This window comes from Rhipicephalus microplus, chromosome 2 (assembly GCF_043290135.1).
Source record: "Rhipicephalus microplus isolate Deutch F79 chromosome 2, USDA_Rmic, whole genome shotgun sequence".
Taxonomy (NCBI): Eukaryota; Metazoa; Arthropoda; class Arachnida; order Ixodida; family Ixodidae; genus Rhipicephalus; species Rhipicephalus microplus.
The window spans coordinates 204,235,185-204,258,879 of NC_134701.1; the positions used below are offsets into that span (position 1 = coordinate 204,235,185).

The following is a 23,695-nucleotide window of genomic DNA, read 5'->3' on the forward strand; positions in this document are numbered from 1 at the left end:
AGAGAAAAGAATAGGCAACAAATCATTAGAATACAGATGAGTACCCAGTGAACAACCTATGAAAATACAAGAAAAAATAATCAATACATTGGTTCAGTGAAATACTTCTCGGTGCTGCGTTACCACGGCATTCATTTCTGTTCCATTTCGTTTCGAAGAACATAGAAAGGTGAAGGCTTGAATGTAAATATTCGACAGAAGTCTGTCTGGTTGGGTATGAAACGTCGGGTTTCTTCAAAACTTTTAGTTGGAGTCTAAATCATCTCCCAAAGGTGAAGGCGTATTGCAAAGTCTTTTTTGCGACTAAATTTTTTGAGCCACGTGCTCGAGGAAATTAGTCTGGTTTGAGAATAACGCAGTGATTCAGAATCCCAAATAAAAGAGGTGTTTGTTGACTGAAGGTTGTTGTACTGACTGTGTCTCGAATATATTTACCATAGAGTGTCCAACGTTTGTTCGTCGCCTTATGCGGTCCAAAGGGGGCCAGAATTCATAAAAGAAGAATAAGTGTAGACCTTGCATTGCCTTAGGTTTACACTTGTTTTTTTCATTTAGCTGATCACGCGAGATATTAAAAAAGCTCCCCGATTTCCCTCTGCTGTTCCTCCTTATTACATGTAAATGTAATTTAGACGACAAGGACTCATTATTTATAGGGCAGCGGACGTTCAGGTTCGGTGACATAGACACCTGTCCGACAATGTGAGCAGTTGGTATTATACCGGTGGCTGCCATTGATAGACCCCAATAAGAGAATTCGATTCTACGTTATTGTCGAATCTCATTAATTTTACCTTTCATGTTGATTTCTTGTGGTTGGTTATAAACCCCTCTTGTATTGGATGCCCACTATAGTTATGAAGGACGCCAATGCCTTCAGAGTTTTGTTTAAGTTATTTCACCTACTCGAAAACACGGCGTACGAGATAAGTTTTGGGTAAATAGCCAAGTGAAATGAAACTACAAATGATGGGTAGTTTCCAGCGCTGCATTTAGAATAGTTCAGCATTACAGTGAAGTCGTAACACGCTGAAGTTGTGACTAATACAGCCCATTCACAGTTCAAAAGGCAGTCACAAGTCAGCCCAGTCACAAGTCAGGAAACGGGTACAAAAGTACAGTGAAAATATTTACTCAATATGTATACTTAAAACAACGGACACAAACGTATGATTTAGGAACACTGCTATAACCTAAGTGCAGTTTTAACATACGGCTTCCATGATGGATCTGTGGTTTTGGCTCTGGGCTGCTCACCCGAAAGACATAGTTTAGACCCCGACCGTCGCGGTCCCTCCTGACGGGGATGAAATGCTCGAAGGCCCTGGACTAAAGATCGGAGGGAATGGTAACACTCCGGACCCTTCTACTACGGCATGTTTCACAGCCCGACTCACTCTAGAATGATAAACCCCATAAAGTAACCACTCATATTATATGAGCGCTAATGAAGAATATTCGTAGAAGAAAAGTAGGGTCAGATGGCGAAGTAAGATTACAGGCGCCAGCAGAACTTGTTGCTTGGTTTGTTGGTCCATAATTTCTCAGGTGTTCTTTTCTTGCGCCTGGTGGAGCTTAGGCACCCAAGTTTTCTCAATACCGAGCTTTTGATTGATGATTGTGCTTGTAAAAGTTTATCGAACTGTTCTAAAAAGTACGTCCTTTTCATCGAACGGTCTTGCAGAAGCATAAAGCATACCTTATGTTCTACACAAGTCGATATTTAACCATAGAGTTGCTGTAAAACGGAACATGCCAAAAGTTAATGCTCTCCGCTTCTTCTCTGTAGGATGCCCCTTGGAAACATTTTGCGCCAGTGTACCTACACAGCAAGTGTAAAAAAAAGTAAACTGTGGCAGAAGCGATTGAAAACTCAGTAAAAGACGAAGTAAAACAAAAAAGAAAGTTATGAAAGCTTGTTAAAATTTAGCAAACTTCTCAAAATAAATCACGCGTGCCTTTTTTATTCAACGTTCCCCCGCCTGCCAATTTCACAATGTTGCCCGGCAGGCTAAAGGTAAACCACCAGCGCATGATGGACGGTGCACATTCCCGACTAGTTTTCTTTTTCGCCTCAGAAGATTTATATATCTAAAAGAAACGATTCACTACGTACGCATCATTTTTTATAAAGTAATTAGAACCTTCTTCAATAAACGCCGTCTTTCTTTTCTTCTTTTTGTTTACACTTACAAGACCATAACTCATGAATCCAGTGTTCACGCAGTATTCTCTTTGAAAGTATAATAGCACGTTACTAACTTTTTAGACCTACCCTTTCATGCCTGGTTGATTTTTCTTTACCAGTTATGAAAACGTTAAATTAAACCAAGAAATGCTGGGCAACAAAGAGATAAAGCCACAGCTGGCTTCTGAATTAATCATTGATTGTCGGCTCGAACTCAATGGTTTTCAGATGATCTCTTATCGGTCTTGTGACTAGTCCGCTTAGGTTTTGCCAATAAGAGTGCGAGCAGCTATAGCATAGTAGTGTCAATGGTGATTCGCAGCAGATCGAAAACAATGACACAGATTCTTCAGCTTGGACTCACTTAGCTAATTAAGAGCTGAGTCAGTTAAAAAACCTGGAGACAACTTAAATCTTTAATTTGAGTGTCACATAGAGGAATTCACTCGTCGTCTTCTGCATTGCTTGGTGCATTTCATTCAATACTTTGCGTTTCCAAGTGCTGTCGAAGTAGAATTAAAAGCCTCGTAAAAAAGGAGCATGTGGCCGAGATCTGCTCTACCAAGTGCCCCAACCGTCCGAGATGCTCCCAAGATAACCACTCATTCTTTAAAATAACACATTCATTCATGTAAATAAATTTTATATAATTGGTTCTTATCATATTTGAATTGTTTCCATGACGTTAGATGCATTCGTTATAACTGGAATGGTTTTTTTTAAGTTTCTGAGAGCAACCCGATTCGTTGAACGATTGGCACACTCCTGTGTCTGTGTTTCTGTCTCCCTTCCTATCTGTTTTATTTCTTTCTTCTACACCTTTCTGTCTCCCCTTTTCCGGTGTAGGGTAACCAACCAGGTTATCTTCCAGTTAACGTCCATGTATTTCCACATCCCATCTCTCTCTTACGCTTAACTTGAACGGATACTATAAATTTCGTGGTAGTCTTACGTTTTAAAGCATGTATTTTAATAAACGGAAAACCGAGAACTCAGGGCCTGAACGGAAGTGCTTGGAAGAGAAACAAGGTCGTCACTGATTGCTCATGCCACTAAAAAAAAAAGTTCATGTTGAACATGTCTTTTTTTTTCGCAGAGCCGGATAGTCCAGCGTCTCAGTTCCGCACAATCATCAGCAACTCGCGCATTCATATACTTGTCAATGGAACACTCAGCATTCGCAGCGTCGAGCCCGGGGACGCTGGGCTCTACCTGTGCGAAGCCTCAAATGGTGTTGGATCAGGCATCAGCCGTGTTCTCCAACTCACCGTCCGCAGTAAGTAGCATAACAAGAAGATGTCTTGAGACGCACAACCATTCTTTAACTTAAACTCAAGTAGCCTCCTCTCTTAAAAAAAAAACCTAACTCGCAATGTATCTGCGTGACTCTCTGCCAACTTTGTTGAAAACGATAGTCTTCTGTCAGCCATTTTATATTTCTGTCAGCTGTTTTATAGCGTCACATTTTCAGCACTGCGTAAAAAACACCACTGTTTATGGGATTACGCATCTATGTATTTTCTAGTGCAGGAACACACCACCTGACACTTACGTATTGAATTTCCGTCTCAGATATGCGTACTATTAGCCTTTTGATCGACTATGTTCAGAAATATGAACGCCGCCACCGGTTCAAGATGGCTGGGCGCTGAGCAAGTGCTTAAAGAATGGTCCGGTGGCTGAACTGTTTCGTGTGACAGACAGATAGGCAGACAGACAGACATACCAAATTGTTTTGTTCAAATATCTCAGGAAGGACTGTCGTCTTGAAAAATGTTTCGGCAGATGCAGACCGGTGCTGGGCCATATGCTCTAGCGCAACAGCTATGTTTTGATACAATACTGCGGCAAAACCTTCCTTATCCAAATTAACGTGCACATGTTTCATAAATACCCGCTAATGCTCGTTTAAAGACTGAAATGTCACGCGGATGATCACGAGAACGTGGGTTTCATTCCTGGCCACATCGATCGCATGTGATGAAACGAAGCGCCAATACCACCCGGTGCAATATTGTATGTAAGATTAACAAAATTGGTCTAAATTATTCGAAGTATCCCGCTAAAGCATAATTTATAATCATAGTAGAACCATTTCGCAAATGAATGGCATAGTCAGATTCTTGTTTTACTCGACATGGCCACTTTATTAATTAACGCAAATGACCTTAAAAAGTCACAACATTGGCTTTTTAGTGGCTAAGCAACATATGTGGCATAACAAAGGCCTGTTTCTCGTTAAATGCGTTAAGGCTTCTTTTTATGCGCTAAACTTCTTAGTAGCGCTTTTCTCGACATCTGCCTCCATTACTAGGTGCGCCTCGGTTTGCAAGCAAGTTTACTACGGTGTCGGTGCGGCGAGGGGAAGGCGCCGAGGTTACTTGTCCAGCGCAGGGAGACTCACCGATACGCTTTCACTGGCTCAAAAACAATTTGCCACTTAATGTGCTGAAAGACCACAGGTAAGCATCGTTTCCTTTTACAAACGTATTACATATTTATGCCCATCTAATATCTTGAAGACTCTACAGAGTCATTCTACAGATTCTACAGAGTGAATAAATTTCATTTTGTTGAGAATAACCCTGCTTTTTCGAAATTCTAAGTGGGGCTCTCAAGACCACACCTTGTTTGCGTTTTTTTTCTTTTGACGTCATTCCAGGTACTCTAGGGTTGAAGACCGAAGTGGCGACGTCACCACGTCGAAAATTACCGTTCAGCATGCAGAGAGATCTGACAACGGCGTCTTCACGTGTCAAGCAGCCAACGAGTTTGGCGAAGACTCGACAAGTGTCCAGCTCACCGTGCAAGGTAACGTCGTTTCACAACATAGTCACTCAATTATTGTTTGTTATAACATAAGAGACCAGGCAAGTAGTGCCGTGCAGCTTTTTTTCGCTAGCATCAAACCACGCATACAATCTGTTTTTCGTGTATTTATCACGTGGGTAAATAAATAAACTCAAACACAAACCTGAGAGATTGCATTGCGATTGCCGGCATGGTTGTCCATTTCGTTAATTTATTGAAGTAGACATAATCGACTGGATAGTTCAATGCAATGATATTTCCTGGTGCAGGCATTAGGGTGTCGTTATTTGTAGTAAATATCACCTTAACGAGGCAAACAATTAGGTAATGAATATAAGAACCTACACCAGCTGAACTATTACAAGTATCAAAGAAGCCAGGTTGCCGGGAGAGGAGAAGGGTAGAGGAATGCATTCAATACATCTGTGGAATTACAATATACAACAGAGTCCATCTGACGCAAGCTAAAGGTTTTTTTCTTATGAGCACGCGAAGGGTAATTTCATTTCCAAGTTACAATGTGAACACTCCCACTAGAATTGATCTTGCTACGCGCTCAACTATAATTAAATCTCAGAATGCAATGAGTATTTGTACTGAGCACTCAAGATTTTCTGACTTTGAAAATTATAGTTCAAAAATGTATAGAGCAAACTAGGCTTACGACAGGCTAAAAAGTCAATGAAAGCAAAAACATTGCTTGCACATGCAATATCTCCTACATAGCTATCTAGAAATGTATAAAACACACACCACGTGCGAAGAGTTATTTAGTAAATTTTCATATTATTCGTTTTTCGGTTTTTTTGTAAGAGAAATTTTGTAAGTTCGGTGTTTGCATTGAACATACGTGCACTTAATGTTCTTTCCAGGAGAAGAGATGAAAAAATTTTGAAGACATGTATATTGACCCCTTTGTTGGAACTTTCTTTTCATTCTTCATTTTAAGACGCGTTGGGCCATGGGATTTTGCGCTCCCCGCTTTATAAAACATCTACCTGCCACGTAATTGGTGACAGTGTTACGCTTCAAATAGTCTAGTTATGATATGAGTGAGAGACTGCTGATAAATATGCAACTTAGTGCAAGCACCCTGTAGAATAGTATACGTATTGCTTCAAAGGACGCCATATTAGACTGTTAAAGTCGCCATTCTGTATTCGTAACAACTAAAAAAAACGCTGCTACAGTTAACTTACATACATAAAAGCAGCTGTAAACATGTGTTCCCCATTGAATGACCATTTTTGTTGAATGTGATGACGTATAAATCTCAGAAATACTTTGTTAAAAGCCCAGAAAGGCTTGACTCATCAATATAGAAAAACATTGTCAAATAAATATTTTGTGTTTACATGGAGATAAATACGTTCTGCAAGAAATACAGCTGCATTCAAGTGGAGCGACTTATGTTATACTATATTTTACTCAATTATCTCAAGCGATGTCATCGTTTTAAAGTCGCTGAAACTTGCAGCAAGTAAAACTGCCCGTTGAGCGGTGTGTTTGCATATCCATAAAAGAACAACAATTGTGTCCTTCGAAGACCTCGTACATTTCACTGATTTTACTTTTGTTACGGAGGGTGCACTGGGTAAACAAAGAAGGGGTGGGGGCACCTATACACGTCACTATATAGTTCGGTCTCTTAATGTGCGTTGGTCAGCCAGAAGAATCAATAAAACAGATATGAAAGTATTGCCTAGTGCACTGCCCTTTCTACCTGGTCTCGTGCACCACGTGACCCTTCTTGTTTGACAAGGCAGTCGTAAGTAACTTATCTACGCAGTATCGGAGCTTTTTTTCTCATCGCTTTTGGCGCCGGGGTTTCAATCATTAACACCACTCTTTCCCCTATAAAGCATTGCAAATAAAATCCTCATTGTTTTTTAGCAGTACCTCCGACACCATGGCAGCTATATAGAACCACCACCACACGCTCATGCACGCAGCTTCGTGCCACGAATGATGCGTCTGTGACAGGCCACCATGTATGCATGACTCGCCATCAAAAATGACTGTTCTTAACTGAGCAATCCGCAAGATAGTGTCGTGGCAGGTACTCCATGGTATCGTTCACCTTTCTGATGGAACTGCATTTTCCATAAAACCATTCAGTATGCATGTGAAAACCTTCCTTCCTTTTTTGAAATCCAGGGTTCAATTTTCCTACGTTCGGATAAGTAACGATGATGCGTGTTGAAAAAAAAAACATCTTGTTCTGTTCAAAGATGTTCAGATGCAACGCCCCAATGTTATTTCTAAACTCGCTGGGCTGTTTGGTCTAACACGAACAAAGCGAAACGTTTGCCCAAGGAAGCAGTGAGGCGCAGGGCTGTTCCATTTGTGTCATTAATCACTAGCCGGATGCTTCCATCAGCGGAAGTGGCTGGCGGTGCTAGCACGGAAAAGCGGAAGAAAAAGCGGAAGCTGGTCTGCGCGCTCTGCGGAAAGAGGTAATAGAAGGGTGGAAGTGGGTGAAACACAGCGCGATTGTCTCTTGTCGCCGACATGCCACGCTGTGAACTTAACAAACGTTTTACTTACGGAGGGCCGCTGTATAGAGCTGTCGGACGTTCGCTTGCTGTAAAGAGCGCCTGCAGACACACTAAAGCGGAAATTCCAAAACATAATTCTTGTCAGCCTTTCTTTCAACTAACCCAACAGAGTTCATGAAGCGTGACTTATCTACGTTTGTAGGAGTGATAAGCTGTTGTATTTCGGTGTAGTTTGGACTTACACGTGTATCCTTTGTTTTTTTTTTTCATACCTCTGTTTGAGAAACGTTCATAGAGTTAGACAGTAATAGTGCTGACTTTTGTGACATCTTGTACTCTAAACGTTAATATGACGCGGCAAGCGTATCCCGCTCTTTAAAACACATCGAGAAGATGTAGTATTTGAGGGGATTTTCATCGTCTTGCACCGATTGTGATTTACACAGCCGGGGTCCTTTTTCACTCTAGAAAATTTTAAGTGGATTGGAAAGAGAAAAACGGGAGGGTATAAACGGCTACAAGATATTGAAGAGCAGACAGCCCACATTTCTCGGTTGCAGCTTATTGGTAGCAATCACTCCATGCAAGACAGCATAGCAGCATTGCTGGGCACGGTAATTTTTCTTTGGTTAGACGCTGATTGGGCTAGTTATCGAAAAAGATGTTAGGATCCGCGAAGTATGATGAAATAGTCCGAACAATGTTTTAAAAATATTTTTATTGACGCCACGCTCATGCGGAAGCGACAAAAGATACGCTTCAGCTTATCGTATCAGTGAGACGGAGAAGAGATGGAGGTTGGTGAAGTGTGTAGTTTAAGACAATTGTGTACCGCTCCACGCATTTTAAGTTTATGTGATTAATCGAACCGAAATAATTGGTGGTGATTGGCTGATACGTCGCATCGACCCATTGCGGGAGATGGGAAGCATGAGGGTACGATAAGACATTCTCTCGCATTTCCTTGGGCCAACACTATTCACTATCAGCCGTCACCTTAACCATACTTTTGCCAGCGCTAGCCGAGGTTATTCATCGTTTACTCGAAACTAGCCAGAGTCAAAGCTCATAATACATCATTCTTGTCTAGGAGTAAATGCTGTAGAACAGCGCACCGGCAGTAGTTTACCAATCCTTACTCGTTCACAAAGCTCTTATTGTTATGATAAGCTACCTTTTCGCGTGAAAAATAAATTTTAATTCAAGACATACCTTTTATTGCGGCAAAATTTCTTTCAATAATTAGCCTAACAGGTGAAAAAATTGCATTTTACCAATGCATAAAATAACAACTTAGGAAATACAAGTTTAGGAAGGTGGATTTCGTCGCAGCCAGTCAGTAGCGCAGTGACATTTGAATTTTCGTGCTTCGATGGCGGCAGAATGCCAGTGGCTTATGTATTTACTAAGTTGTTTTGAGTGGCCTTAAAAGAAACGACGATGGTCGAAATTTTTGTATACCCCTCCACCGCGGCATGATTCGTCTTTATATCGTGTACTTGGCACGTAAAACATCACTTGATAATATTACCTATAGTTGCTACTTTTAACACCCTGATGAAGTACGTGTCCTGAGAATGTTCTAAAACTCGCAGATGTGCCAGACCCTCCGAGTGACGTAGACGTCCGAGAAGTTGGAAGCAGAACAGCGCGCGTCACGTGGTCTGTCCCGTTCACTGGGAATTCGCCCATCACGCAATACGTGCTCCACTGGAAGACTGCGGACGGTGAGTGATCAGTTGGATGTATCTGCTACTTTTACATGCTTAGATGTAGGTTTATAATGGGCTCTGCCACTGCATTTTCAGAACTGGGGGACATGTGTACAAGGTGCCATCTTTCGGCAGCACCAATGGCACCCTGCCATAACTGAATGAGAAACTGACCGAAAAAGCTTGTGTTTTTAAATAAGCTAGTTATAAAAAAGGACTCCGGAATCGACGCAACATAAACACACTGGAACATTTTGATTCAATTTTGGTATTGCTCTGCAAAGAGTGCGGCTTTCAAAGCAATCAAACACCGCACATTCGAAATGGGTAAGCTTTACTGCAGTAGTTTAAACACTCTGGGAAGCTACATTCTTTCCAGTGTGACACTGTACTTTTACCAAAATGTTCAGTGAAGTCTCTGCTGTTCAGATCTGGAAGTCGTTTTTGATAATTAACATTTTCGTCTGATATGATTTCTTCGCTTTTTTCTTATTCGTTCACGGCAGGCCATCGCTGTACCCGACGTGAGAATGCGTTACGTGCAAATGTCTTTCATTTCATAGCCATGATCGTTCAGGTGCCCAGTGGAGTGCGAAATTTTCGTATTACAGTATTTGTTTTCTCATTGATAATTCATTTATTTATTTATAAATCAATATAGCTGCCCTTACAGTGGCTTTTACATGACGATTGGGAGGAGTGCTCACTTATTGCAACAGTCTTCCGATGATGTGTTTCAAAGTGGAATTAGATGAATCCAAGCGGCAGTCCCACCAGGTTTATGTAGAATAGCCGGATCATTTTCTTCTTCATTATGACCACTGTATAAAACATTGGGTCTGATCGAAGACATTTCTTTTAAAATATCTTGTCTACACCAATGTGTTTCTGCAAGAAATTTTGTATAATTTTATTATTGGTGAAATTGCTTCATGATATCTACTGCGGCTCTAAACGGCAAACTGCTATGTGTTTATCAAGAAGTATCCTAATATTTCCCATTATGAAAATAAATGGCATGCGCTGACGTCATTTAGATGGCATAATGTAGCTCCTGCACCACGCGAACACAAGTACGTGTTATCATGGAAACGTAATTAGCATATCCAAGTAAATTAATTGTGAAATAGCCCTCTTGACTCACTAATCAGCTTCCTTCAATTTCTCTATTCGCAACAACGCTACTGCGTTCACTTTATTTGTTTCAAATTTTGAAAGGCACTTTTAATATAAAGCGAATCAAGAGACAATTAGGCGAATCTTAAGTGTATAAAGGAGCACATACCTGCCATTTTCCTAACGTTTGCTGAAGAGACCCAGTTAAGTGATTTTTGAATGACGTAGTACTGTCATAATTCCTAAATGTAAACTTCGAAGAAAAATACACCCAAATTAAAGAGCTGAATGTTCCAGTACATTCACATTCAAGCCTGGTCATCAGCCTGGTTCTTTTCTAATTATTCATCGCAAGGGTATGTAAAAAACAGTTTCATTAAAAAGAGCATGAGACCTTATGCGTGTAGTTCCTTCTTTCTATATATGCTATCATTCTCAGGATAACGCACGGTTGTCATAACCTTTGAGAAGTGTTTCCTAAAAAGTCAGTATTCCAGACAGTTTCAGCAACATCGGACCGAACTGTTTTTTACGAGAAAAAAAAACTGCAGACATTGACAGCCAGTAAGTAACTCAATAATAACCTGCGAGACAGACCGTAAATAAATGTGTTCGTAATATTTTGTTTTTATAAGCCTTGTCTCTCCTCGTACACTACTATGATTATTGTAAAATGACTCTGCCCCGTATCATTTCTCATTACTACCACCCTTTTGCGTAAAGCCGCACTTTCAACACAAGCTGACACCAATAGTTAAAACCGAACAAATAAAAGATATTTCGCAATTTTCACATCAGAATAGAGAATGGCGATGGAAGAACCTGAACAGTAGAACACTTTAAGTGGGAAGAGGGTGCTTACGAAAGCTCTTTTGCAGGGACGGGCGACGGGTTGACCTGTTCGGTTCCAGAGTTTTAAGGGAACTTTAGGAGGGTGCATTGAACAATTTGCGCACACACACACACACACACACACACACACACACATATATATATATATATATATATATATATATATATATATGAGATATAACAGACAGTAATGCCAAGGAATGCACAGGGGAAGTTATTAGAAGCAATGGAATGTAAATAAGAAGAAAGAAGAAAGAAAAGTGGATGAAAAAATCACCAACTGTGAGCAGGAATCGAACCTACGACCTTCGAATTACGCGTTCGATTCCTGCTCACAGTTGGTGATTTTTTCATCCACTTTTCTTTCTTCTTTCTTCTTATTTACATTCCATTGGTTCTAATAACTTCCCCTGTACATTCCTTGGCATTACTGTCTGTTATATCTCATTATTATTGTGTTAAAACACGGAAAAACGAGCCCTTAGGTATACACTTCTTTCCCTTATATATATATATATATATATATATATATATATATATATATATATATATATATATACGTCGATCAATAACGTCTAACGTCTACATGTTTCAGCCTTATCTTTACTACACAGGGTTGCGTTCAGTTGAAGGGCGTTTCTATGTGATGCTCAGAAATAACTATAGCAGACAAGGCCGTGTCGCCAGAACTCATTACGCTAGCAATCACTATAGAAACAGAACATAGAAAAAATAATAGGTTGCTTCATAACTGTTCCACATCCAGGCCTTCAGAGAGAGCAGTATTTTTTATTAGGCTGTCCTGCGGAGGTAATGTCAAGAAACAAAAGTACTGAAGGTGCTGATGCTCGCGCCTTCAAAAAGAGCAATATTATACACGAGATTATCCTCAGAAATAGAAAATAGCAATATTTACTGCAAACAAAGCGCACTAGCAAACTCTTTTTGGCTTGTTTTCTTTACTAGATCGGAATATTCAATGTATCGAAGTTTGAGAATATAGAGATTTGTGGTAGTACGCAGTTTCGGGGAGCTTCAAGATAACCCGGGAGACATCAAGAGCTTCTACTTTTGTATGATGAAATATAGCAACGTGTAGAGGTTGCTTTTAATTTTTCGCGGTATTCAGTATCCAAGAGTAGCTACTATATAACAACAAAAATCGAACAGCTTAAGTAACACAAGAAGCTGAAATTGTAATATAACAAGTGATTGAGAACTGCAGGTGTCTCACTGCGTGTTGACAGCTTACTGTTTGAATGCGAAGCATTTTTCTGCGAGCTTTGGTGACTTTGAGCTTATCTATGTATCTAGCCACTTCTATCTTCTTTCCGACGCTTTTCCCCACCCTCGTACAGGTTAGCAAACCAGTTCTTCTAGGTGAACCTCCCTGTCTCTTCCTTTTATTTATCTCTCTCTCTTTCTCTCTCTCTACATTTGGGTGCTCTCATGGTCACCCGCTTAACTTGGCGTGAACCAAAATTGGCATGAGGGAGGGGGGGGGGTAAATGGTTTGACGAGTATGATGTGCTGGTCAAGACATGAATAACGTCACAATTCCATCGCGAACGTCGTCGAACGTTTTCCGCTGGACAGTGGCAGATAGCCACAGGCGGGTACGTGCCACTGATATGCAGGTATGTGCCTCAGAGGATTGGCGCTTAGTATCTACCTGGGAACGACGAGAACACACGTTGGTGATTTTCATGCGTGAGCGTTGTTCAATACCCGACATCGGTAGCATCGACCCAACAAAGGCATAGAATAAATGTCAGTGTTAAGAAAAATCTGACATAGGCACCGTTGATCCTCCGACGAATGCAAATTATAAATTTCAGGGACCCAGCAACAACTGAACCCAAGCATTCTGCGTGGCAGTCTAGCATTCTACCACAGAGCTACGCCATGTCTCGGAACTACTTTCCAAATAGGCGCTATCTTCGTGAAACGTGAATAGTGGTTGCAGTGCTGCCTACCCAATTTTATAAACTATACATATGTACTCCTTTGATACAGTCGTCAAGTCGGATTAACGTCAATTGTGGTTAGGTGCCATGCGCTGAAGTGCATTTATGTAGCAGTGTCCAGGGCCAGCGAATTCGCAAGCATCAGCTCTTTATATCAGGTTGTGGTGTTGCTAATACGCATGTTCCAGTTGACAGCGTTACGCAAATGGGAACAACTATTTATATAAACATCTGCAACTTTTCAACATATGTTTGCGCGCGCAACATTTTTACACATATTTAGCGTTAGTTCTTGACGTGACGCCCAATAAAAAAATTGTAACACGATCACCTTTTCTCCATATGTTTCGCATAACGTCAACTCCGAGGTACGTGGGATCTTTCGATTTTTTTTTAAATATACTTGGAGATATACATATAGAATCATGTGTTTTTTAAAAAAAAGACAGATATTCTACTCTGTGAAGTTAGATGATTAGCCATGCTATTTTATGGTTGACTTTCTTCCCTTTCTCACAAACTATTCTCGCTATACTTTGAACATGACTCAAAAATTACTCAGCATTTTGAACAATATGCAATTACAGGCCATGTAACTACATCTGAAATGGCTTCCAGAAAGTCTCTTTTCAAGTACTCATTCGATCCATGAAAGTTTTCCTTTAAGTAGTGTGGTAAAATTGTCTTTTGTTTTCCGCATTCTTCAATTCACAATATTCGTTGTCTTGTATCGCTTGCTTAACGCGTTTGTAATTTTGTGCATGATCTGAGTCAGCGTTTTCTCCCGTGTGTTTCTTCCTTAATTTTAGTAGAGTGGAGCTGAGTAGCAGGATTTGTGCAATGTCAGTAGGAAATACTTTTTTTGTTGGCGCACAAATATAACGAACAGAACCATAGGTATGCAGAGCTTCGCTGAAATATTGAAAGCTCATAAATGTAGCAACATGCAAACTTATCATCGGCACCCATAACTGTTCTCAGAAATCTCGATCCGAAGCGTAATCTTATAGTAACGCTATTGTTTAGCGTTACACGTTGGGATTGTTGAAAAGTACTCAAAGGTCCTTTTTACGCTATAGCTCGCTTCGAAGGAATTTCGGTGACTCTAAGCGTGAAATCGGTGTTGCTGTGAGCGAACCTTCTACATATTGTCACTTGATCGTGAGGTTGACAAATGTAGCAGTCAGTGTCTTCGAGGTGAAACTCTTTATTTGGCAACACAACTACCCTTGGTTGGATTATGAATTGAATCCAAATCACATGCGTGATAATCAGATGCGTCACACAGCTGCAATGCAAAGAAGCCATTTGCGAAGGTCACGTAGGGTGTGGAGCTTCTTCAACGCATGTAAAATCGCATGGCTGAACCTTAGAATTGACACATGTCAAAACATGTCACTAGCAAAATGAGTAGCTCTCTCAGAGGCACCTGCATTTACGAAGGGTTCAGACGTAACTAATCAACATAGCCAACAACTTTCAGAAAGTATGAAGCTGTAAAGGTGTGCGCAGTGCTTCAGGGGCACGTAGTGGGTAAGTGGTTACTTCCCTAACTGGTAAAAAGGAGAATTATGTCGCAGTGAGCACTTCTCAACTGTGTGCGCATACACTTTAGGATAGTTGAAAATGACCAATGTTTAGCGCACGCACGTTACTTTCTTTGCGCCACAGTTGGAGTGTCTGCCGGTATTAAACCAGCCTGCATATCGGCAAGGTTATGCAAACAAGCGGTGCCTAGTTAGTTAAGAGTTAGCTCTCGCGTTGTACTCTTGAAAACTAAGTTCAAGTGCCCTCAAAGTTCTGCAAACGTTGCCGTCGTTAAAATCCCCAAATTACATTATAATTGTCGAACATGTTAAGGCAAATGGAAGATCACGGAGCACTAACTTTGCCTAGGAGAAGTGTGTAGTTGTCCACGGTGATCCACGGTGATCACAACGCGCCGATAGCTTCTCCTCACACTGTGTGACTTTGTGGCAGAGCACGCTTTAAAGGTACAAGGGAAGAGTCTTTTTATGGGTCCATTATTGAGCCACGTAATAAATGGCAGTTAGTTTTAATAATTTACTGCGTGTCCACTGAAGAGCGTTCTACAGCATTACTTTTAAACTGTTTGAAATTGAGGTGAGAAAAGGAGTATTTAAAATGGCGCTAAACAAAGATGGAGGAGTTGTGCTTGAAATTCTTGCCACTCGTCCCGTGTTACCATATTATGAGCGAAATTCCTTTCATGCCCTCTCGGTTATCAAAGCCGGAGGATCATATGAGGCACACACCTCAACGCGTTGTCCGCAAGCAAGTTAAGGCACGCATGATGTGCCCAAGCCTGCCCAAGCACGACAGAACAGTTGTATTGTTTAAGTGTTCCATGTAGTGTACTGCATGTTCTGCGAGACGGATTCCACAGTACACCCCCGATTAAAGATGCATCACTGAACGTGTATCTTATGCGCTAGATACCGTGTCTTGCCACAGGAACTGTTGTCAAGGACGGTGCACAAAAAGCGCGCCAAGCGTTGCCACGGCGCAAACACGAACGCATGCGAAGGGGAGGAAGCTTAGTCTCACACATTTCTGCGTTTGGAAGCAAAAGCAAAAACAAAACAAGAGCAAGGCATATCCGTCAAGTGAATGATGATGAGTCAGTGAAGCAGTGGGATCGTTCGGTGTTGCCATAAATTTTCCATGATATTGACCAATCACGCTTGTAACTGAGTGACAAAGTGGTGTACAGGTATATACAAGGTTTATCGGTCTTAAATGATATGTTGTGCGAATGCATGAGTATGCATGCTGAATGTGCAAAGGATTAAGAGCATCTGTCAGGCCATATGGCCTTTAGCTCTTGCTCCTCTTTCTGTAAAACGTAAGAAATAATAAAAACAAAAATAGGTTGTTATTTCGTTTTGCATTCATTGTGCAAGATAGCAAATGCGAAATTCTTTATTTTGCATTTATTGTTTTCATAATACTTCTTTATATTATCGCATCTAGGCTGAATGTGGCAAAGACGAGGTCTGTGCACGTTCGCCTGGCGTTTCTTGGTTGTTTTCAGTAATACGAGAGATAGAGAGCGTAAGCAACTCGTTATTAGAAAAACAGATTTTCGCAGGTGTCGATGTATCGCTGACTATAAAACACTGGTATATGGTATCAATGGATGAGAGTCCTCGTCATCAGCACCGCGGCTACGGCGCACGCCAACGCCACCAATGTACAAGCCTAGAACTTAAGGAGCTTCGCCCCTAAAACAAATGCAACATGAAAACAAGCACAAATATGTTTTACTTGTTTTATATATATTCTCAACTATCATTGATTTATTTAGGCAATGGATTACACAAATTAGATATTCCGGCTTGATATTATTCGCAATTAACAGACAAATACTTCTGAATGATATTGTGTCAAACAAAAAAAACACAAGGCGTTATATTTCTACTTATTTCTATTAAGTCAGCACGAATAAGTATGCCTCGCAGTGTCACTTGCTACTGCGAGTGAGGTTAGCACGCAGATGTACCTGGGCGAGTGACGACAGAGAAAAGAGACTACGTTGGACCCTTCTTTGTTCTACGTCATCACCTACCTCTTAGGATGAGCACCCACTAGAATACAGACAAGCGCCGTTCAGTTTGAAGTTTCACCTCTTTCGATGGCGCGTATTTACTGTCGCAAGTCATAACAGACGAGATTTTGAGTGCCCAGTGCATTTATTGCATTTATCAATTCGAGATGCTCGTACTTGACTAGAGGCACTTCAGCAACGGAGTTCTGTAAGCCAGCAGCAAAAATATTGGTTTTACTACCGGCAGCCGGAATACAGGAGGTGGATATGTGCCACAGGAACTAAACAGGTTCCACTACTGAGTACAAAAAATGCGAACTCTAAATTAACTTTGCTCGGTTAAGCGTAGTACATCAAAGACTTCAAAGCGATTAAAAAAAAAACCTGGAAAGGAAGAGAAAAAGAAAACTAGAGTGGGCGAAAAAAGACGAGAGAAAAAAATAGAGATAGAAAGCAATAAAAAAAGAGGCAAAGTATAAAGAACGGAAGGGAATAAACACATAGAGACAGCGATAGACGCCGAAACCAGAGAGAAAAAATAGTAGAAAGGGGAGGCAGTAAGATAAAATGTGAGAGAAATAAAACAAAAGAAAGAAAAGAGAAAGACAAAGAGACAGAGAGAAATGAAAGCAAGAAAGTGATGTATAAATATAAAGCCTGACAAAGAGAAACACACCTAGAGAAGGAGCAAGAAAGAAACAAAAAGGAACATGTCCAAAAAAAATAAACAGATGCAAGAACCTGACAGAAAGGAAACAAAAAAACAAAAAGGCTACCCATTAGAGTTTTGATTCTCCTATCGAAGTGCTAGCGTGACTCTAATTTAGCAGATGAGTGCATTGGGTGAAAACAACCAACTAATGATATGCTGCGCAGCAGCAACAAATTGATGTACCCGTGGATAACAAGAAGACCCTCTTCCGGCCAAGTCCTGCGGTCGATAATGGTGGCGCATCGCGATGCGACATGAACACGCAGCTTGGCATACTCCCACGGCATTCGTAAACTTTTGCAGTTGACTGAACATCCTCAATACTGATTGCAAATGATGCATGATGTATTATATGGCAAAATAGCATATGTATGGCACACGTAGATTTATATAAATAAATATATATGCATACCTATTTTCTACAATTTTACGTCCGGTAATAACTGTATTGACTGCATGTACATTTAACTACGCGAATAGCGCCTTTACTTCTCTACAATTTTGCCTACCAATCTCTCACATGGAGCCAAACCTTTCCTGCAATCCAAATCATTTCACTCAAAAGAGGAGAACTAATGAAACCGTCCGAAAATATCCTTTATTTCCAGGGAATCGATGTGTGAAAAACGGAGTGAACACACAGCAAAAACTTTTTAATAGTATTTTTTAGCCCTTACAGCCTTTATTCAAGCCTTGTATTGTACACTCGGCAGTGTTGCACTACTTTTATTATTTTTTTCTGTAAAGGGTACATTTTATTTAGTGGAGGTGGGGCTGGTTTGGTTAGAGCTGGTACATTTAGGCTGACACATTTAGGCGGCAGCTTTGCCACCTGAGCATCTTTATGCTTTTCTCTTGACATTCACAAGCGTAAAACACCTCATATAAAATGTTTGTAAATTGTTATATTGCAGTTTATTATTATGGAGTGCCTTGACAGGCACCTCACATGCAGCTGGCAGCATTTCAACACATCCAGCATAGTTAATAAACATTAGAGCGTGTAATCTGTGAGCAATGCTATTAGAATTTTTTTAGAGCAGTCAGCTTAGGACATAGGAATTAATCCCTCAATGTAGAAGCTACTGTCATTTGTGTGCGCTTTTTATCTTGTTATTACGTTTTATATGGTTGTTTTTTTAAGAATAGTGGGCAGTATTCGGCAGTATGTCATGGACCATTTCGTCGACGATTTCTTTATTGTTCCACTTAAAGTGTTCCTAAATGCTCAACTTGGCAAATGCACCAGAAGTTGTTAAAAATATGTTTTAAATCTTGTTACCCTTCCTGGTTCCCGGCACTGCAACTACAAAACATGCATGCCGTTTTCGCGTTGCTGTACCAGGCGTCTGGCAGGACACACTCACGGTGTCTGGCCTGGAGACAAAGGCAACGATGCGTGGACTGCTGCCGACAACTAGTTATCATCTGCGTGTGCGTGCTGACAACATACTCGGAATCAGTGACTACAGTACTCCTGTGGAATTTACTACTTCGAAGGAACGTGAGTAAAAGTTAAGGCATTATTTTCTTCAGGCGTTTGCTTGTGAGTCGTATGTACCCCTGAAAGAGAAATTTAAAAACAATTTATGTCGTGTATAAACCAGAAACAACTATTGCAGAAATTAAACGACCATAAATGTCTGTGCGTGAACCTCAAGGAAATATATATGCAGAGTGTGAATGTGCAAGTGCTGTCGAGGTGGCATAGAAAAAGTTGACACGTTACGAACTGTCAATGACTTCGGAGGAGCATGATTTAAATTAAGGCGGAAAAGCCGCTTCATCAAATCTCATTTATTCCTTAAATGGTCTGGCAGTGCGAAATACTATTGATTCGTGTACTGGGTGGGGTTAGCGCACGTTAAAGAACACAAGGTGGTCTAAATTAACGGAACCTTTCACTACCGAGTCTCTCATAGTCACATTCCTTTTTTATACATTAAGCCCAGAATATTATTACTTTCTGCTGGTTATAATAGTGAGAGTTAAAGTAGGCTGAAAATGCTCTTTAACTAAATCATTAACCGCCAAATTTTGCGTCTGCATTGGTACAGAATAATAGCTTGGTGAGCGTACTACGATATGTAGCAACCTAGTAGGTTTGGGTATTCGGCTTGCAGAGAATAAATAAATGAACCGCAACGCTGGTATGAAGGATGTGGTGGAGGAAAATTCTGTATTGAATTTTGACCATCTGAGGTCTCTCAACACGCAATGAAGCACAAGTACACAGTGGAAACAATAGAACTAGCACTAAAAAACTTAATTTTTCTAAAAACCTCTATTTCTTCGTTTGTGTCCCTTTTGCGTTCTGGAGAACTCATATAAAATGCTGTAAATAGTGCAAGAGCCTACGCGGGAACTTAATTTAATGCGCCGGCTGCCAAGCGCAAACACCGGACGGCTAGGCGACCGACTCGGAATTAATAATGCGCACACTGCTGGTAGGCGAGAAATAACCAAAAAGAAAAGCTCAGTACGTCCAAAGTTTTAAGCCATGACGCAAACTGCTCCGTGCAGTCATTTGCCTGTTTGCTGAAAGTTGTAATTATCTCGCCAGCTCTGACCTCAGTTCTACTTTGACTTGACTCCCAATACAAAATAATGGCTCGTACTGGCCTTTTAGTACTATGTGGGGAAGAGTACGTCAAGTGAATATCATCGCAAAATGATCCACATTGCTCTAATAACACTTTGGCTGGGATAGTATTCTTCGTACAGTGTTTAGAAGTTAAACTGTCATAGAAGAGAAAATTGCGTGAGCAAATTGCAGTTCCATGAACGCTTGGTACTGATGATATAAAACGTTTAAAATAATTCTGTTGTACAAGTAATAATGCGCTCGTATGAGCGGGCGTGTGTGCGTGTGTGTTTGCGTTCTTGCACGTGTGCATGTGTGTCAGTACGCGCGCACATGTGTGTGTATGTGTAGGTTCGTATGTATGAGTGTAGTTTGTATGGAATATTTGTGTGTATATGAAGGGAGGAAAGAAGCTTACGGAAAAGCAGAAGGCACGGATTTTAGCCAGCAAGACATCCGGTTGGCTACCCTACACTGGGAGATCAGGGAAAAGGACAAAAAACATGAGAAGGAGGTAGGAGGGAAGTTAAGGAATAGAAGAGTGGGCGAGAGAGTCAGTAAAATCACTTCAGTGTGTGGAACGCCACCATAAGTCACAGGCGTTCACACAAACCCGTCCTCTCAAAAAGCACTTCCACTGCCTTCTGGACTTTGTGTGTGTGTGCGTGTGTGTGTGCGTGTGTGTGTGTGCGTGCGTGTGTGTGCGTGCGTGTGTGTCTGCGTGTGTGTGTGTGTGCGCGTGTGTGCGTGTGTGTGTGCGTCTGTGCGTGCGTCTGTGCGTGTGTGTGTGCGTGTGTGTGTGTGTGCGTGTGTGTGTGTGTGCGTGTGTGCGCGCGTGTGCGTGTGCGTGCGTGTGTGTGTGCGTGTGTGTGCGTGCGTGTGTGTGTGTGTGTGTGTGTGTGTGTGTGTGAAACTGTATAAAAGAGGTATTACTTAAATGCAGTTATGCCTGGAAACGTAAAAAAAACGTGAAACCTAATCAAGTGAGCACCGCAGTGAAAACATTAGGTAAAATACACGTGGAATCGCGTAACACCGTGAGGTAGCTTGGGGCCACTTTTAATCAAAGTGAGTTTTTTCGCATGAGGTCTGTGTGCTACGAAAACTTTGTTTGCTCTTGTTGATGCACAATATTAGTAAAAAAAAAATATTACTTTACTTTTTAGTAAAAAGATGAACTCCTTCGCTTTATAGAAACTAAGTAATCCTGCATTCGTTATGTAGAGGCTTTTAATTATTACGACGCAAACGCGCGCCTTTTTTATACTGCGGTAAAATGTACCGTGTCGTTGTACCATCTGTATGGTTCATATTTATAACCTTTTCTCTCGTCTTGAGAGATCTACTTTTGACGTATATCCACCATGTGTATTTTAATGCAGCTCCGCGGTTCCCACCAAAAAATGTGCAAGCAACAGCGACAAATACGAGGACAATATCTGTGTCTTTTGACGTGAGTAATCTGATTATCTGTTTAGATACCCGATTTATTTTTCACGTTACCTGGGTGTTTTGGCACGCTCTTGTAGGTACCTGAAAAATGTCACCCAGAAATACGCATCTCCATAAGTGTATTACCTTTGGTTGCTTTGCTTTCCCAAATAGCGTGAAACGCAATTCCCTTTGCGCATTGTTCGAGAATCTTGCTGACTCCTGTTTCGTTTAAACAAACGTCACTGGCTGGTCCGTTTAATTACGAAGCTGTCAGAAAAGTCTTTGGGTTTCCGGAAGACGTAATTTCGCGTGCTTCCCAACTTTCCAGCTCGCTTTGTTTAACTTATGTTCTACGGAAGTAAATTGCCGGGAAAGACTTCAGCGGCACCCTTCAGGCTTCTTTTATGTTGTGCGGTGCCTTGAGTTATGAATTTAATGGCTGGCAAAACGGGGGAACTGAGCTGCTCAGTGGCTGATGATATCACATGGATATTTCCATGAGCGTGCGTATCAGTAGAAAAAAAACGGTATATTCATAAAACAGTTTTTTTCATGTTCATACGGAAAAGAAAAAAAGAACATATTGAGTATGGCATGAGAGTGAGTTTGAAGGAATACTAATAACGGCAAAAAAGTAAAAAAAAACTTGCTTGTATCTTTCCCCAAATTTCAAGTAATTATTCCAGTGTACTTGCTTTAGTGTTTTGCTTTTAAAACATAGTGTCGCGCGCTTTCTAACATATGTCATGAAGATGCCCTCGTCACTGCACATAGTGTGTTTTAGCTGCCCCTCACCATCATTTAACGTCATTAGCGTACGCATTGTAGCTTACACTGTGAAACATATCGGCGAAGTGATTCTTGTGGCATTACTTCTACGCGTTCTCTGAAAGTGTAGATGTATTCAATTATCACACAAGCTGCACATTAGCATGCTAAAAATACTGCAGTCACAGCCAGAAGACTGTGTCTCGAACAATTATTTTCATTTATTACATTGTGCGTTTATTTGTAATTTTAGTTAACGTCACTCGCCAAGATATACAATGAATCAGGAGAACGTGTTTCACACCAACCCATATCGAATGAGGTGCATGAAGTGATAAGGTAAAAGTTTCAAAGACTTCAGCAATTTTATGTTCAGAGCCACAGATGCAGTCCTTACAAGATGGGTTAACTATAATCGTAAACAAGATACCTTGAGTTCACACAGCTTAAATTTACAAGTCAGTTTTTATTTCAGAGGATAGTGTGTGGACATAAAACATGGAATATATTTTTCATTGTGTTTTGTGGAGAATTAAAATATTCTAAAATTAGCGAAATGCTCCAAGAAGCTGCTCTCGATATCATTATTGTCATGATTTATTATCCCTAAAAAACGTTTTTAGGATACTACGTAAGAGAGGGGCGGGATGACAAGAGCCTCAATACAGCATGGCCGTTAATAAACATTGGTTAAAGTGTTCAGAATGCCGTATACATGCTTTAATTCAAAAATCACATAATAATGACAGCGTCACCGGTAGAAAAATGCTATAACTGCGATTACATATTACAGCACGACTGGTACAGATGAAATCACCGTGTATTGGTGGCAAACTAAGGGACTTGAAAATGTGAGATTAGATGCATAAGTACTACTAAATTTGCTACATTGTTCCATTACCTCTTTGTCTTAACGTTCTATTTTTCTTTTCTTTTCAACTTTTATTACCATCTCTAGAACCCCAGACACACAAAAGCGGATGACCAAGTCGAAGGGTTTTACGTCGGCTACCGCGAACTTTCTAGTCTGGACGCGTTCACCTTCAAGACATTCGATGCCTCTCCCACGCTGCTTTCGGCTCCCACCAGCCGCGACCACGCCTCTGGTCTCAGCGAAATCGGACCGGCAGGTGCGGCGGCGGAGTCGCAACCTCACCGGCTTAGCTACGAGCTTACGGGATTACGCCGCTCGACGGAGTACGCAGTCACCGTGCAGGCTTTCAACGCCAAAGGTGCAGGGCCGCAGTCTGAGGTGGTGAGAGTGCGGACCTTAGACTTCGGTAAGAAATGAGTGTCACTTTTCAATTACTTTGGTTGTCTTGTGCGGCTCAAATGTTATATGTGCCTATGGCTTCGATGTAAAACGCTGCTATTTTAATAACGTTTGTACATCTGTAGCGATGTACAAACGCATATAAATACTTTGAAGTAGCTTCCAAATTACCTCCGATATAATTTTAGTCTGTACAAGTAAACGCGTTCATT

The 23,695-nt window shown here is 40.9% G+C and overlaps 1 protein-coding gene across 2 annotated transcripts in view; it reads left to right on the plus strand.

Annotated features, from left to right (window-relative positions):
* Positions 1-23,695, plus strand: part of LOC119169593 (cell adhesion molecule Dscam1) — a 267,272-nt gene that overhangs the window by 228,394 nt on the left and 15,183 nt on the right. For both annotated transcript variants that reach the window (XR_012893886.1, XM_075887263.1), the window contains exons 12-18: positions 3,285-3,464; positions 4,503-4,650; positions 4,851-4,999; positions 9,093-9,224; positions 18,770-18,928; positions 21,391-21,461; positions 23,169-23,490. Coding sequence is in view for 1 of the 2 variants with exons in the window: in XM_075887263.1 (XP_075743378.1) it covers positions 3,285-3,464; positions 4,503-4,650; positions 4,851-4,999; positions 9,093-9,224; positions 18,770-18,928; positions 21,391-21,461; positions 23,169-23,490 (1,161 nt within the window). In the remaining variant the exon portion in view is untranslated. The remainder of the gene's footprint in view (positions 1-3,284; positions 3,465-4,502; positions 4,651-4,850; positions 5,000-9,092; positions 9,225-18,769; positions 18,929-21,390; positions 21,462-23,168; positions 23,491-23,695) is intronic.